General features: G+C 35.1%; 1 protein-coding gene across 1 annotated transcript in view; it reads left to right on the forward strand.

Moving 5' to 3' along the window:
- LOC141506660 (neuroligin-4, X-linked) overlaps positions 1-16,752 on the forward strand; it is a 478,208-nt gene that overhangs the window by 96,356 nt on the left and 365,100 nt on the right. The window contains exon 3 of the mRNA XM_074213614.1: positions 2,083-2,884. Coding sequence (XP_074069715.1) covers positions 2,413-2,884 — 472 coding nt within the window. The 5' untranslated portion in view covers positions 2,083-2,412. The remainder of the gene's footprint in view (positions 1-2,082; positions 2,885-16,752) is intronic.

The following is a 16,752-nucleotide window of genomic DNA, read 5'->3' on the forward strand; positions in this document are numbered from 1 at the left end:
ATTGAATACATATGTGAGGAAATACATTTGGGAGTTAGCCATTTTCTGATGTATTCAAATTTTTTAGCTTTTTTCTTTTTTAGCCTATGTTAGTATTACTTTTCAAATATTAGCCAAATGTATACATTAAAAGATATACCTCATAGAAACATTTATATACAGTGAAGAATATTAATAAATGCTGTAGCAATGTTTTATTCATTTATTGAGACTTGGATTTCAAAACCATGAGTTATTTCTTTTAAAATTCCTTTATTTAATTATGCAAACTCAGTACACTGTTTCTGATGTATTGAAAATGTGAATTGGACCTCTAAAGTTTAAGTGATGTCATATCTTTTTATGGACAAAATACCTTGAAGGAGGAATTGGTTGATTAGCAAGCTTAGGAGCTTTCAAGGATATTGATTCAACCAAGCATAATTTCATCACCTACTTCTCTTTTGGCTGTCTCTTAACCTTTAGGGCCTCTATGGCAGGATCCCAAATGTTTTATCAAATAGGAAAAAAAAGGTAGAATAAGATATGTCAGCCATTTTTTCTATATTTTTCCCATTTCCATAGCTTCTAATATGTTTAAATAAATATTTATTTAACTTATTTAAAATTGTAATCACTGTCAGATGCTGAAAGTCCATTTTACCCCCAAACACTTTGCTGCTTTACAAAGGGGAAACAAAGGGAAAATAGCACAGCTTTTTTCTTTCAATTCTGTTGTACATTATTCAACAAAATAGAATATATGATATTTTAGATTTAAAAAGCCCACTAATACTCCACATTATTTTCAAATTTTATATTGATATTTGACTTTGAATTCTGTGGAACTCTACATTTACAATTTTCTATAAACCCATTTAGAGTAGGTATTATTTAATTTAATTTCATATTTGTATTCCCAATTCCTAGCATGGTGCCTGATACTTGCAGGTGGGTAATAAATGTATATTTATTTTTCCTGATAGTTGGGAATTGCTTTCTTTTCTTGGAGGAAAAGGAATCATTTACAATAACTATTCACCTGAGGGCAAAGATATTTACTGTCATGTGAGCAGTGTTTTATCTAGTATTAGTTAATGTTGTGCTAACTGTAGACAATATTGCATGATGTAGCACACCTTAGAAACTTGGGTTCAAATTTACTTCAGTAAAGTATTAGTCCCATGACCCAGATAAACCCCTAAACATTTGACAGCTCTGTAAGAATTTAAATTATAGAAAGGTAGCAATTTGCATCTTACATGTATAGAGATACCAATGAAATTTTAGGTCTGGACAAAAAAACAAATGGATAATAAATGAATAAATGGATATATATATATAATATATGAATAAGCAGATATGAATAAATGAATAAACAGATTAATTACTTTAAAAGATACAAAATAAAAAAATGTAAAGACAAAAGAAACAGAGGGCAGAAATTTTTTTTTAAATGTAAAAAGAAAATCTTTAAATGCTCAGTAGGAATGTGAGAATAATTTACTGTGAGAATTTAAAACACAATTTTAAGCATTTATATAAACTGAATAAAAACAGAAAGTAGACCTATGGGGAAGCTAGATGGTGCAGTGGATAGAACAAAAACCCTGGAGTCAGGAGGACCTGAGTTCAAATCTAACCATAGATACTTAATACTTAGCTGTGTGACTTTGGGCAAGTCACTTAACCCCATTGCCTTGAACAAACAAACAAAAAAAGGAAGTAGACCTACTCATAATTGTTCATTACAGTCCAGAGATTCCAAGGTGGATCTGGACTAGAAATTATATATTTTATAGTTTTTGTGGAGAGAAAAAAAGTGCTGCTCATCTCTCATGAAAAGATTATTTGCTACTTTAATTTGGGCAGTGTTTTTTTGTTGTTGTTGTTGTTGTAGTGGTGGTGATGGTGATAGTGGGTTTTTTTGTTTTGGTGTCTAGTCACAGATTAATTATTATGAATGTGATGAAATCAGAAGATGATGTCACTATTATTTATAAAGCATTTGGTCAGGGGAAAACACTTTGAAGATAGAGGAAAAATCCTTAATTGTTCTTGTATTTTATTCATTTTAATGTTATGCTCTTTCTTCTTCCATAGATTGGCATCATCGAATGGGAGTCACTGTCCTTGTGAAGCAAAGGGATATCTGATGTTCACCACATCATTTCAGCATCCTATTTGGAAGAATTAGCTACTTTAGCTACTGGAATTCAAGGAAGATTGTATTCTGGGAATGGACTGTAAAGACAAAAACAATCTTTTTTTTCTTAGTATTGGAATGTACCCATGACCTGGCTGAGAGCCTTCTCAGCACTCCCGTAGCTCTAGCCCTTTTACACTCTAAAAAAGTTTTCTATTTGTTTTGGGGACTGGTTTTATTTTCTCCTGGCTGTGGAAGACAGAGACTTTCTGATGCTGATGTAAACAATGTCGAGGCCAAAGGGACTGTTATGGCTTCCTTTGTTCTTCACTCCAGTTTGTGTGATGTTGAACTCCAATTTTCTTCTGTGGATTACAGCACTTGCGATAAGATTTACACTTATTGACAGCCAAGCACAATATCCAGTCGTAACCACAAATTATGGCAAAATCCGTGGCCTAAGAACACCTTTGCCCAATGAGATTCTTGGTCCAGTGGAACAATATTTAGGTGTACCCTATGCTTCTCCTCCTACTGGAGAGAGGCGATTTCAGCCCCCAGAACCTCCATCCTCTTGGACAGGGGTTCGAAATGCCACCCAATTTGCTGCTGTCTGCCCTCAGCACCTGGATGAGAGGTCACTGCTTCATGATATGCTGCCCATCTGGTTTACTGCTAATTTGGATACTTTGATGACTTATGTACAAGATCAAAATGAAGACTGCCTATACTTAAATATTTACGTTCCCACGGAGGATGGTGAGTACTTCATGCAAACAAGACTATATGCACACCAACTAAAATAAGGGGAAGGAAGGAATCTTTGAGTGAAGATTTTTTTACAAAGTTCTCTTAATATTGTTCCCTATTACAACCCCTTGATTTGTTTTCATACTTATGAGATACGAGCATACTAATTTATTCTTCATTTATCCATTCTTCTCACTCATTCAGCGAAGACTTATCATGTTCCTGCTGTGTGCAGGCTAGGCTAGGTACACCTTTGATTTCCTATCTCTTGCTTTGGAAAAAATATCTTTTATTTGTAGTCAGCAGTGCTCTTGTGAGGATTCACCACAATGTTAAGCAAAGGATTATTTGTAATTAATATAAATTGGTTAGGGGAGTAATAAAGACAGGATTTCCCCACTCCCATTCTGAAAGTACAAAGTTACAGGCATAATATTGAAACTTCTTTTTATTTTTTAAATTTCTTTTAGCTTTAGAAAGCTGATGAATCTTAAAGCATATTTGAGTAGCCATATCATTTAGAAAAGAGACAGTGGTGTAATAGATAGAAAGCTGTTCTAGGAGCCAGAAGACCTGGCTTTATATCAATTATATCAATTTCACATTTAATTCTTTGGCCCTGGGCAAGTTATTTAACTTCCCAGTGGTCTAGGTAACTCTCTAAGATATGTTTCTGGAATAGTGATGACCTGTATTGGCATATATTTCCTGGCTTTGGGGGGGGGGGGTTGTTTTTACAAGGCAATGGGGTTAAATGCTTTGCCTTAGGTCACACAGCTAGTAAGTATCTAGTTTCTGAGGCTGGATTTGAACTGAGGATCTCCAACTGCTGGCTTGGTGCTCTATCCACTGTGCCACCTAGCTGACTAGGATTTCCTGTTTCAGTGTAAACAAAAGCCTATTCTTTAATCCTCAATGTAACAGAAAACCCTATTTTACTTTAAAAGTAACTCTTTCATAATTTGTGACATAATTCTTACAAAATTTTCAGAAAAGTAGGGTTTAATGCATCTGGCAAATAATTTTCATAGTAATCTAACTAATAAAAAGATTCATGCAGGCTAGGTTGATAAGAGCCATCACCTACTACTATTATTTGCTATTTTCTACATATAGAAGCTGTATTTAGACAAGGAGCAAGGTAAAAAAATGAAATAAAATATTCTTTTAAAATAAGTAAATTTGAGTAGTAATGGACATTATCTACTGGATTAGAGCATGTCTTTTCTGTATTGTGTGTCTGCTTCTTTCTGTCTTGAGTTTGAAATTCTGTTTCAGAAGATTTAAGATTAGTATCTGAAATGAACAATTGTATTAGCACAGTGAGCTACACAATTTTATCTACTTCCTAGATAACTGAAAATCTAGCCTCATGCATTTTGATTACTGCCTACATAACGGTTAATAAGGCAGTCTGAACAAAACCCAACAAAAACCAGACCTAAAAATGTGTCACCAAAGCTTACAAAGAGGGGCCCATCGAATCAGATTAAACAGGCTCCAGTCCATTATCTGACTCTGGTCTGGCATAAGTTATTAGTGTTGTTATGGAGACAGACCACAGAATTAGGTTGTGAAGTCTGGGCCTGAAAATGACTCAAGGAGTTAAATTCACATTTGGAGCTCTTAAGTACAGTGTGCCAAAACTGTCTTTATTTGTAGAAAGTCTCTCTGTAGCTGTTTTGTGCATGTGTGAAAAGATGGACAGCAGCACCCAAAACCAATTAGGGCTCTTATTTCAGAAGCCTTCTGGGTCATGGGCTCTCTTTTTAGAGAAGGCGAAGAAAAGAACAAGGCAAAAAAACCTCAAATTACTTTTAAAATACATCAGTGGTGTGAATCTCCATGTGAGCTTAGTTATTCCATAAAATTATTATTAGTACGAATGTGCTTCAATTATGCTATTTTCATGAGCTATTTTGCTGTCATTTGACCAAAATAAAATGTATTGGAAAGCTAATCGATAGTAACTTTGATTATAGTAACCTATACTTCCATGTGGAGTTAGAGCACATAAATGAGAGAGGGTATGGGTCCTTTCTTTGTTCAGCAGAAAATAACATTTTTCAGGCATTAAAAAAAAAGAAAAATATCATCACATGATGTAGGCCCTAATAATGTTATTTCTCCAGCTCTTTATTTTTTTCAAACTGCTTTCATGTCCATTGTTTCATTTTATCTTAATAGAAAATTCATCAATATAATGCAAGTCTTCCAGGAAAGATCTCTCTAATGTATATGGATTTTGAATTTTCATGTTATTTTTTAATTTCTGAAACTGGATGTTAAAATATTAATTCAGGCAAGTGAGGTTTTAGAGACTGAAATTATTTCTTTTAAGCTGAAGATACAGATCACTGAATGATTATTTTGGTTACTTTTGCTACCCTAAGAACCCTAGAGGAAACACTATGTAGCTAATGATTGATTATATGCTAATTAAACATTATACATCTTGTCAAAGTTTTAAGGATCTGTGAATTTGTCCTCTGATAGATGCATATCCTAACTCTTCCATGATTTAGTAGATGAATTTAATGGACTTCTTTTCCCTCCAAACTTTAGAGAGTGGCACATTTTCTAATGATTAGTTGCTATAGCAGTTCTTCTCCCATGAGGTTCAGTCTTAGAATTTTAACTTACTTTACAGGACTAGAAGCTGCATTTCATCTGCTATCCTGTTGCCATTACACAGACTTTCCCTCTGTGCCTACTATATTGTCCTTTCTCACCTCCATCACTGAGAGTCCCCTTGCATCATGGGTCATCATATATGTCATATTTTAAAAGATCCTTTTTTTATTCCTCTCTCCCTCTTTGAAAACATCTTGTATTTACTGATTGCATACCTCCTTAAGGCTTAACTCCTCAAGGACAGGCTCTGCTTTTCATTTTTACCTTTGATTCCCAACAGGTAGCATAGTACCTAATAAATTTAACTATAAATATTTATTTATTTGAAATGAATTAATGAGGCAGTTCCCTGTTCAACAGATATTTAATATATACTCAGTTGCTTTTGCAACTTTTCAATCATGGCAGTACCTACTTGACTTTGTGTTCTACTGGCAAAGAACTTAAGAAGAAAAAAAAATATTCATGCTGTGACAAGGAATCATGACAAGGCATCCAAGCAGGCCCTAGAAAGAGGCAATAACTATAATTACAATCCCAAAATATGGAACTAATTGAACTTCAGCTGATTCTTTGACCATATATATCACTAGTGTGATAGTGTCTCTTCAGGTCAAGATGAGTTTGAAATTTAGCAGTATTTTAATTAGTGTCTAAAAATCTGAACCAAAAATTCTGTTTTTGCATCCAAATTCATCAAATCATCTTGATGAATGCCAAACTTCTACTTAATTTTCTAATGTATAGACATAATTCTGACTAGAAGTTCTCCATATTACAAATGTGCATATTTATTCTTCTTATAATTTGAATATATTACACAAGAAAAATATTGGAAACTTAAAATTAATCTTGAAAGTTTGATGAAATATGAATTTCTAATAGCAATAGAGTGATATTACGAATCTGGTTTTTAAATAGATTCTACTCAACTGTCTTACTTTGTATAATCATATATCTGTATCCATGTATTTAAAGTCATTAAAATTATTTATAAATTGGGGCAGCTAGGTGGTGCAGTAGATAGAGCACTGACCTTGGAATTTGGAGTACCTGAGTTCAAATCTGACCTCAGACTCTGAATAATTACTTAGCCGTGTGGCCTTGAGCAAGCCACTTAACCCCATTGCTTTGCAAAAACCCTTAAATACATACATATACATATATATATATATATATATATATATATTAATGTTTATCTCATTGAAAAATACACATTAATTTCTACTTTTTTCTTGATGCCAGACTAAACTTTACATTAAGAATAAGATATATACTTATATTTAAAACCTTTAGTAGAATCCTACATTTCATCAAAAGCACCCAGCAATTTCAAAAATTTTTGTGAAACAAAACCAATCAATTTTAGAGAAGACTATGAGAGAAAATATAAAGATGGAGATGATTTTGATGCTAGTGTAAGGCAATTTTGGATGGAAATATATTACGAAAGTCTGTGAAATCCTAGCAGATGAGTTTCAACTTAATGTTGCAAGCAGTATGGAGTCATTATGGGTTTTTAAGCAGAGAACTGAAATGATTCAAGTAGTGTTTGATGAAAATTAGAATGGAAATTAAATTCAGAGAAGATTAGAGTCAGGAAAACATGAAGGTACCAACGAACGGTATGATGTGAATTGATCTTAGCCTAAGGAAGTAACAGTGAAAACTAAAAGCAAGGGGAAAATTTACCAAGAGAGATTTGAACAGGAAAGTATATGTGTCTTTGAGATAGGGCATATGTAAAAAATAATAGAAATATAAGAGTCAAAGATAATTAAGATTTCTAGTACAAGAGACTGAAAAAATAGTGGTATCCCAAAACTGTGTTCATTTCTACCATTAATATTTCTGTCTTGATTTCTTAATATAGAAAATACAACTTAATTTGACCTACTTCAGAGGTTTTGAAGTATTCTGAGAAAGCTCAAAAAAGCAATAGTTGCAAATTTCCATTAATATATCCATTTTTTTTGCAAAAATATAAGTTATTAAATGTGATGCAAGAGCAAATAAGTACCCATTTTGGATGAGCTGTTCTCACTTTCTTTAATGCCCACATGAATGAAACAAGGGTGGAATTTGTAACATCACTCCTTTAAATACTTTGTTTGTACAATATCTACCTACCTTCTTCAGCACCATGCCATCTAAATATGAAAATGAGCAACCAAATGCTGTTTTGACTGTTTGTACATTCAGATATAAAACTGTCTATATACCAGCTCTATGCCAAGTAAGGCTGTGGTATCTGCTAAGGTGTGCTCATGTATCTTGGTAAGATGTTGGCATCATAGTGCACAGTTAGTTGTGAGGAGCCCACTGGAATGGCAGCACCCTGATATCCTGGGGCTGTTAGAATAGCAAGAGAAAGGTACTTAAAGGCAATATAGCTCTGGGAAACCAAGGAATGATATCAGTAATAAAAATGGGTCCTTCTTTCCTCATCAGTACCAATTAACTTGTTTTTCCCCTTTTTTGTAGTGTTTTGAGATTCAGTTTTGACATTTGAGGAGCTAATTAGATAATCTCTAAAGCTCCTATGACTCTTAAGTAGATGAAATTGCTTAATATGCCCTTCCCACTCCATTTTTCAACATCATCCCCTTTCCTTTCCCTCTTTACCCTTGGGTATATGACATAGCCAAACTATAGCATTTGCGTTATTATTTTATTATATTATATTATTATTATTATACAGCATTTGTATTATTTCTCTGACACCCAATCAAAGTATACCTATTCTGTTTTACATTATCTTGGGACATTTCTTTGAGGATAGAAGAATGTGGCAATGTTTGACAGTCTTCAAAACATGTAGTACTATCTGGTTTGCCACAGAAGGCCAGTCTTTCAAATAAAGATTGAACCTTCTATAACCATCTGGTTCCTGAAACTTCCTCTATAGTATAGAGTTCTGTTGCTGTGAGAATCGATTATTCTGATTGTGATATTTGGGTTATGTTGGCATGTTGTGATGCACTTGGAAAGAGAGAGGAATTCTCATTTCCCCAAGTCCAATAGCCTCACATATGATAAACTGATTGGGAAATGTGCACATTAGTATTAAGGTCCTGGGCTTGCCTAAAACATGGTATAAGTGTACTTCCCTAATTGGAAGATTCAGCATTCATTGAACATTAGATTGTGGAAGCACTGGAAAGTATTAGTCATTAATATAATGCAAGGTAGATTTATTTTGATGTAATGACAGTGAGAATTGAGATTTCCTTCAGAAGAGGCAGAAACAATTCAGGATCCACAGACAAAATGGCCATCCTCTACAGATGCCTATGTGTATATTATTGATTCTTAACTGTGGTAGGTTTTCAACATGAAATTCTATTACAGATAATAGTTTAACACATGTCTTGCAGAGTAATATTTTGCATTTATTGCAACATTTATACCTGAATAACCTATACTTCACTTTGAACATTCAATACAGTTTCATTTAAAATTCTTTTCCTATTGCAACTAATATAATGTAAATAAAGAAAATTTGTTTAATATTAGATTTTAAATTTAATAGCATAGCTATACCATATACACATTTGATTTTTTACATTGTCCAATTTTCTCTCAAATAATATATTTGTAAGTCAGTTCCTGAAGTATCTCAGCTTAAGAGAAATTAAAGACTTCTATTTATGATAAACTCCATTCTAAATTTGGCTTTAGCAAAACAGGAGTTTTAGATTGAATGGGACACAGACTATTAATCTCCTCTGCTTAATCCTTAACCTTTATCATATTTGATGCCTTTGTGTAAGGAATTTCTAGCTATTATGACCTGTAGAAATAAAAATCAAGTAAGCTTTAATACTTATTTCTTGAAAGAGGACCTTAAAACAAGAGTACCAACAATCTATAATAATAATAAAAAAATAACATACGTGATTACTTTGTAAAATTAAAGCAGGAATATTTATTACATTTTCTTTGGTACTCACTTCTCACTATATTCATAGCAAAATAATAGGGTGGAATGGAAAAGTATGAGACAAAATGTTGAGACCAACATTGTTACTTCAATATCATTTAATATCATTTAGTAATAAGTCCCAGTAGTGGGATTCAAATATATTAACAACCAGTTCTCTGTACTAATGACCATTTTAAGTAAAAATATACTTATAGTTTAATATTTCATGCATTTAATACTCAAATAAGAACAATAAATTAGGTACACAAAATTAGATTATGTTCTACTACTCACAGTAAGTAAATGTATCCTTATGGAACAAAAACAACCATATGACCACAACAATCAATGTTGGAATCTATGCAGAACCAAAATTCATTCAACCTATTCTAATGTTTTTTTTTTCTTTCCATGGCTTCCAAAAGGAATGTTAATATATCCCTTGAAATCTGTATTTCTATTGGTTCATTGTGTCCCAACTTCCCATTTGTTTCACCATTTATAGAACTCACTCATAAAAATCTCTGGGGAATTTTGGGGATAACACATAGTGGAAACAAATGATAGCTTGTCACCCCTTGGTTGTTTGGCACTTTTTCCCTTTTCCTTATATGTTTGTTACTGACATAACAAAATCAAATGAATTAAAATATATTATTTCATCAAAGGTATATTGTGTTTTAAGAAATGAATAAATATTGAAATATTGAATTGATTTATTGAATTGAAATAAATATTGAAAGCATAATTTTTCATTTATGAACAGAATGAACATTACTATGGGTGCAGATGAACATTAAAAAGGAGTAAGGAATGTAAATTTGTTATTTTTGCGTTGGGGTAGCTTCCCACCTCTGAGAGACCCCTGATTACAAGTACCATTTTAACAACTGGTTTGCAGAACTCAGTTCTATTGAACCAGTGAAACCAGCTGAATCCCATCTCTGGTTCTAGGTACTGTGCTAGTTGCTAAATACCAACTCAAAAACAAAGTACTCACATCCTTCAGGAGCTTTTACTTTATCAGAAGACATAGTACATTCATAATTAAATAAATATAAAATATATACAAAGTAATTAAAAGGTAATTTTGGCAGGCAGAGAAAAAGTCCTACCTTTAGAATAATTTAGGGATTCTTAGAAATAGAAGGAAAGAGACAGTGATTCCATTCCAGGCATGAGGAAAATCCAAAGACAGAGGTTGGAGATGGAGTGTCACATGTGAAGAACAAATAAGGCCAATTTGGCTTGACCCTAGAGTATATGAAGGGAAGTCATATGTGGTAAATCTTGAAACTGGAAGTATGTTTGGAAGATCGAACATAGGACTCAGAGTCAGGAAAATTTAAGTCCTGCTTCAGGTACTAGCTAGCTCAATGATTCTGGAACTTTCCTTCAGTTTCCTCATCTTTGAAACAGGGATAATAAGAGTATCTCCTTCAGAGGACTATTATGAAAATTAAATGAAGTAATAATTACATGATATTGCCTAGTATTATAGCAAATTCTCTAAATGTTGCCATTATTATTATTATTATTATTATTTATTGTTACTACTACTACTACTGCTACTACTACTACTACTATTATTAAGTTTCTTAACTTCTTTGTTCCTCAGTTTTCCTACCTCTAAAATAAAGGAATTGGACTTGATGGTCTCTATCATTCATTTAGCTAATATTCTATGAGAGGCTAAAATCAGATTGGAAGAGGTTTGGATACCATAAAGAAGAGTGTGCATTTATCTCAGAAACAGTAGGAACTACTGGAGTTTTTTTGATCAGGGGAGTAATACAGTCAGACATAATGAATGCTTTGGAAAAAAGTTTTTGCAGCTATGCCTGGAATGCTTTCCATTCTCACCTTCACCTCCAGGCTTCCCTGACTTTTTTTAAGATATAGCTAAAATAATATCTTCTCCTGGAAGTTTTTCCCAGACTGTTTTTCTGCTAGTTCTTTCCTGTAGAGATTCTCTCTCATTTCTACTTCCAAATCTTGTGTGTATCTAGATGTTTGAATGTGATATTCCTAATTAGCATTTGAATTCTTTCAGGGCAGCAACTACATATATATTTATTGATTTGTTAATCCCTAGAGTTTAGTATAAGTAGGACTTGAGCTCAGTAAACCGAATAACTTATTGTCTGATTGAATTGAAAAGAAGAAATAAGGAAACTGAATAAGGAATATAAATTAGGAGAACATTCAATTAGGCAATCAAGAAACATTTATTCATTCCAACTTTGCAACAGCCATTGTGTTTAAGTTCTAGGGACAGAAATAAATAATGAATGAATGAAGAAAAAGCTAAATAATCAATTTTTTTTTTTACAGTTAATAAGAGAGTGCATTTTATTTTTTATTTTTCCAGGCAATAAGCATTGATTAAATGCTGACTATGTACCTGTAGTTACAAATATAAGAGGAAAGAAAGGGGCTTTCATTGTTTTACATTAATAAAATATACTTGTTTACAAGTAAACAAAATATCCCTCCCACCATTAATATAGATAGAGTTGCTTGGGCGAAAAAGTAAAGGGGAGAGAAAAAAAATTAAAATTAAAAAAAAAATAATAGTAATAATTGTAGGTATGGCCAGGTGGCGCAATGGACGAAGCACCAGCCCTGGAGCCAAGAGCACCTGAGTCCATATCCAGCCTCGTAAACCCAATAATCACCCAGCCATGTGACATGCAAGCCACCAGATCCCCACTGCCCTGCAAAAACCAAAAAGAAGAAAAAAAAAGACCCAAAATAAAATAAAATAGTAATAATACTAGGGGTGGCTGGGTGGCAGACAGAGCATTGGCCCTTGAGCCAGGAGCACCTGGGTCCGAATCCAGCCACAGACACCCAAAGATCACCCTGCTATGTGACCCCAGGCAGGCCACCCAGCCCCACTTGCCCTGCACCCTCCCCCAAATAATAATAACAAAAAATGTGCTTCAGTCTTTGTTCCAACACCATTAACTCTGTTGTGGGTGGACCACATTCTTTATGATAACTCCATCAGAAAAGTTACTTCCATATTTTTCCAACATTGCCATTGCTGATCGCAACTCCCTCCTTTCGTATTTCTCCACTACCATGTACTATATTTTCCTTCTCCTTTCACTCTGACTCTGCTGTAGGATCTCTGAGTGGTGCAGCAGACAGATCCCTGGTCCTGGGGCCAAGAAGCCCTGAGCCCCCATACCACCCCTTAGGCCCAGCATCGACCTGGCCCTATGGTCCTGGGCAGGCCATCCAATCCCAGCCCCTTGCAAGAAGTAAAAAAGAAAATGTGTTATATCTGACCACTCTCCCCCCATGGTCCATCCTCTCCTCCTTTATTCACATCCCCACCCCTTACCCCTGCTCCCCTCTCCTTCTTACTCCAGTTGTCTATACCCCATTGAGTATATTTTTTGTTTCCTCTCCTAGCCATCTTTGATGAGAGCAAAGGTTCCCTCATTCCCCCTTGCCTCCCCCCTTCCATATCATTGCAATAGCTCATTGTAATAAAAAAAAACTTATTATGTGAAATATCTTGGACTATTCCCCCCTCTCCTTTTTCTTTCTCCCATTCCATTTCCCTTTTTTTTCCTATTGACTCCATTTTTACACCATATTTTATCTTCGAATTCAGCTTTCTCCTGTGCTTCAACTATAAAAGCTCCCTCTACCTGCTCTATTAACTGAGAAGGTTCATATGAGTATTATCAGTATCATTTTTGTATACATGCAGTTCATCCTCATTAAGTCCCTCATATTTTCCCCCTCTCCTCCAATCTCTATGCTTCACCTGAGTCCTGTATCTGAAGATCAGACCTTATGTTCAGCTCTGGCCATTCCAAAAGGAACCTTTGAAATTCCCCTGGTTCATTGAAAGTCCATCTTTTTCCCTGGAAGAGGACATTCAGCCTTGCTGGGTAGTTCATTCTTGGCTGCATTCTAAGCTCTTTTGCCTTCTAGTATATTGTATTCCAAGCCCTATGAGCTTCTACTGTAGTTGCTGCTAAGTCCTGTGTGATCCTGATCGCAGCTCCACGATATTTGAACTGTGTCCTTCTGGCTGCTTGTAATATTTTCTCTTTGACTTGGGAATTCTATAATATTCCTGGGGGTTGGTTTTTTTGGGGATCTTTTTCTCGGGGGTGGGATCAGTGGATTCTCTCCATTTCTATTTTGCCCTCTGCTTCTAGAATATCAGGGCAATTTTCCTGTAGTAATTCTTTGAAAATGATGTCAAGGCTCTTTTCCTGATCATGACTTTCAGGTATTCCAATAATTTTCAAATTATCTTTCCTATGTCTGTTTTCCATATCAGTTGTTTTTTCAATGAGATATTTCACATTTTCTTCTAATTTTTCATTTTTTTGGTTTTGAAGTATTGATTCCCGATTTCTGGTAAATTCACCAATCTCCCTGAATTCTATTCTTTGTCTGAAGGATTTGTTCTTCTTCTAGAGTTTTCTTATCTCTTTTTCCATCTGGCTAATTTTGCTTTTTAAAGCATTCTTCTCCTCAATAACTTTTTGAACTGTTTTATCCATTTGACCTAAGCTGGTTTTTAGCATGCTATTTTCTTCAGCATTTTTTTGGATTTCCTTGACTAAGCTGCTGACTTTATTTACATGTTTTTCCTGCATCTCTCTCCTTTCTTTTCCCAGTTTTTCTTCCAACTCCCTCATTTGATTTTCAAAGTCTTTTTTGAGCTCTGCCATAGCCTGAGCCCAATTTCTGTTTTTCTTGGAGTCTTTAGATGCAGGATCTTGTGCTTCCTCATCTTCAGATTGAGTATTTTGATCCTTCTTGGGCTCATTTGCAAAATATTTCTCAATGGTCTTCCTCTTGTTTCTTTGCTTGTTCATTTTCCCAGTCTAATACTGGCTTTTGGAGTGCTTCCTGAGCTTTTGGGACACTCCCACAAGGGTCTCAGTGTGTGAGTCTCTGTCCTCCCTCCTGCTCTGTGAATGACCATAAGCATCCCTCTCTGCCACGGACCAAGGTGGGGTAGCCCTGTTGTTCTGTGGGGGGGCCTAGTCTGGGATCAGGATCTGAATGTGTTCAGAGCCTCAGTCCTGTTCCAGGGGCTGAGGACAGAGCTCTGCATTCTCTCTCTCTTCACTCCCCTCCCTCAGCTTAATGGGCTCATGCCCTGGGGGCTCCTGCTTACTGGCTCTGCCTGCTTCTGTTTCCAGGTCTAGGCTTCAGAAAGACCCAAGCTGCTTGCTGTGTGCCCTGATGGCTGGGCTCCATGTGCTCGCTCTGGCAGAGGTCCCCCGCTGTTCCCCCACTTTGTGCCCGGTGTTCCCCGGGGTGCAACTCAGGAGACTCCACCGCTGCTGTGAGCCGCGGCTCCCAGTGCCCTGGGGCTGCCTCCGGGAGGCTGAAGTTCTTTGGCTCTGGTGAGCCACCCCTCTGGCGGGCAGCCCCTCCAACCCCGGGGAGCAGAGCCTTTCTGCTCTTTTCCAGGTTACCTTGAGTAGGAGAACTGCCTCATTGGGTCCCTTTGTGGGTTCTGTCTCTTGAAAGTTTAGTTAGAGTCCTTAGTTTATGAGTTTTTATCAGAGAGCTCCTAAGACTCGATCCCTTCATGTTGCCATCTTGGCTCCGCCCCTAAATAATCACTATTTCAAGAGTGCCTGCTTTAAAATATCTTGCATTCAGTTGCAGTTATCCAGAAGAAAAGTGATTGAAGGCCAAATAGGCTGTATTGGTTATGTAAATGAAGAGAAAGGAATGGATGAAAAATGATAATATGTATAGTTGACCACCAGTTGGATATATGGGATGAGGAAAAATAAAGAAATGTGACATGGAGGATGTAAACCATAGTTATAAAAAGGATTTCAAAGGGAGTGGTTTGGGAGAAAAGATAATCAGTTATTTTGAGGGAATTATTAAGTTTGAGATGCCTTTAAGATGTATAGTGCAAAATTCTCAGATGGCACTGGATTTATATGGTCCTGGAGCTCAGCACACTTTACTAGAGTTAGTGCAGACTGACACTTTGCAACTATGTGATAAAGAACATATCACTCCTCTGGACTTCTATATTCACATCTGTAAACTGAAGGGATTTGGACTGAATGACTGCAAGGTACCTTCTAGCTATATAATATTGTGTTATAACATAGTCATACCTGACATATAACAGCAAGCATCCAAGAGAAAAATAAAATCTTCAGGCAGATAAGTAGATATTCTAACTTACCAAGAGCAAATATTCAAATATTTGAAGGTTTACGGATGATTGACTGTCTTTTTTTCAATTTCACTTATAAATTTGACATTGTATAGTCATTGCTCTTGAATAAAGAGGTAGGAAAAAATCATTAAATATTAAGAGTTAACAAAAAGTTTTGAATACATTTGGGAGATTTGCTCAGTTGAAATTGGCAAAATAGCCAGGAAGTTTTGTTTAATAATTATCTATCTCCCCATTACTAAAATAGTGCAGAAAGGAGAAAAAGGCAAATTCTTTGTTCAAAATCCAATTAGAAACATTGTGACAGAGAAATTCAAAATCTTTATGGGAATACTCCAAACCATATTTGTTCAGGATATATGGATATATATATATATATATATATATATATATATATATATATATATAATGTTTGTGTGTGTGTGTGTGTGTGTGTGTGTGTGTAAAAAATTGAACAAGCATAACAGGCTTTGCATCATTTGTGTTCAGTCTTTCCAATCATGTCCAACACTTTGTGACCCCATATGGGTTTTTTTTTGACAAAGATACTAGAGAGGTTTGCCATTTCCTTCTTCAGTTCAATTTTCAGATGAGAAAAACTGGGACAAACAGGATTAAATGACTTTTGTCACACAGGTAATAAGTGGCTGAGACTGAATTTAAACTTCATAATTCTAGGTCTGGACCTCTCTATCCACTGCACCATCCAACTGGGCATTGCAGCATACCAGAAATATAATCATAAATAACTTGCTCGAAGATCTCAATTTATAAAGAACCTTCTTAAATTCTAAATGGCAGAATCTTCTGCACATTGCTTCCAGTTCTATCAGCTTCAGTCAAACACAGTGATTCTAAGTCTAATTTTCTCCTTTGTGATGTTTCTTCAAATACTTGAAAACTGCTAATATATTCTCCTTTAGTCTTCTCCATGCTAAACCAAAAACATTGATAAGTATTTTAACAAATCTTCTGCTTTTATGGTTTTTTCCCCTTGCCAACTCTAGATTATAAATGTACTTTCTAAAGTCTCTCTTAAAATATTCTAAGATTGTACTAACTTTCTTGGTTACCACATCATACTATTTGATGTTGAACTAGTTTTATTTCATGAAGCATGTATTT

This window comes from Macrotis lagotis, chromosome 1 (genome assembly GCF_037893015.1).
Source record: "Macrotis lagotis isolate mMagLag1 chromosome 1, bilby.v1.9.chrom.fasta, whole genome shotgun sequence".
NCBI classification, from domain to species: Eukaryota; Metazoa; Chordata; class Mammalia; order Peramelemorphia; family Peramelidae; genus Macrotis; species Macrotis lagotis.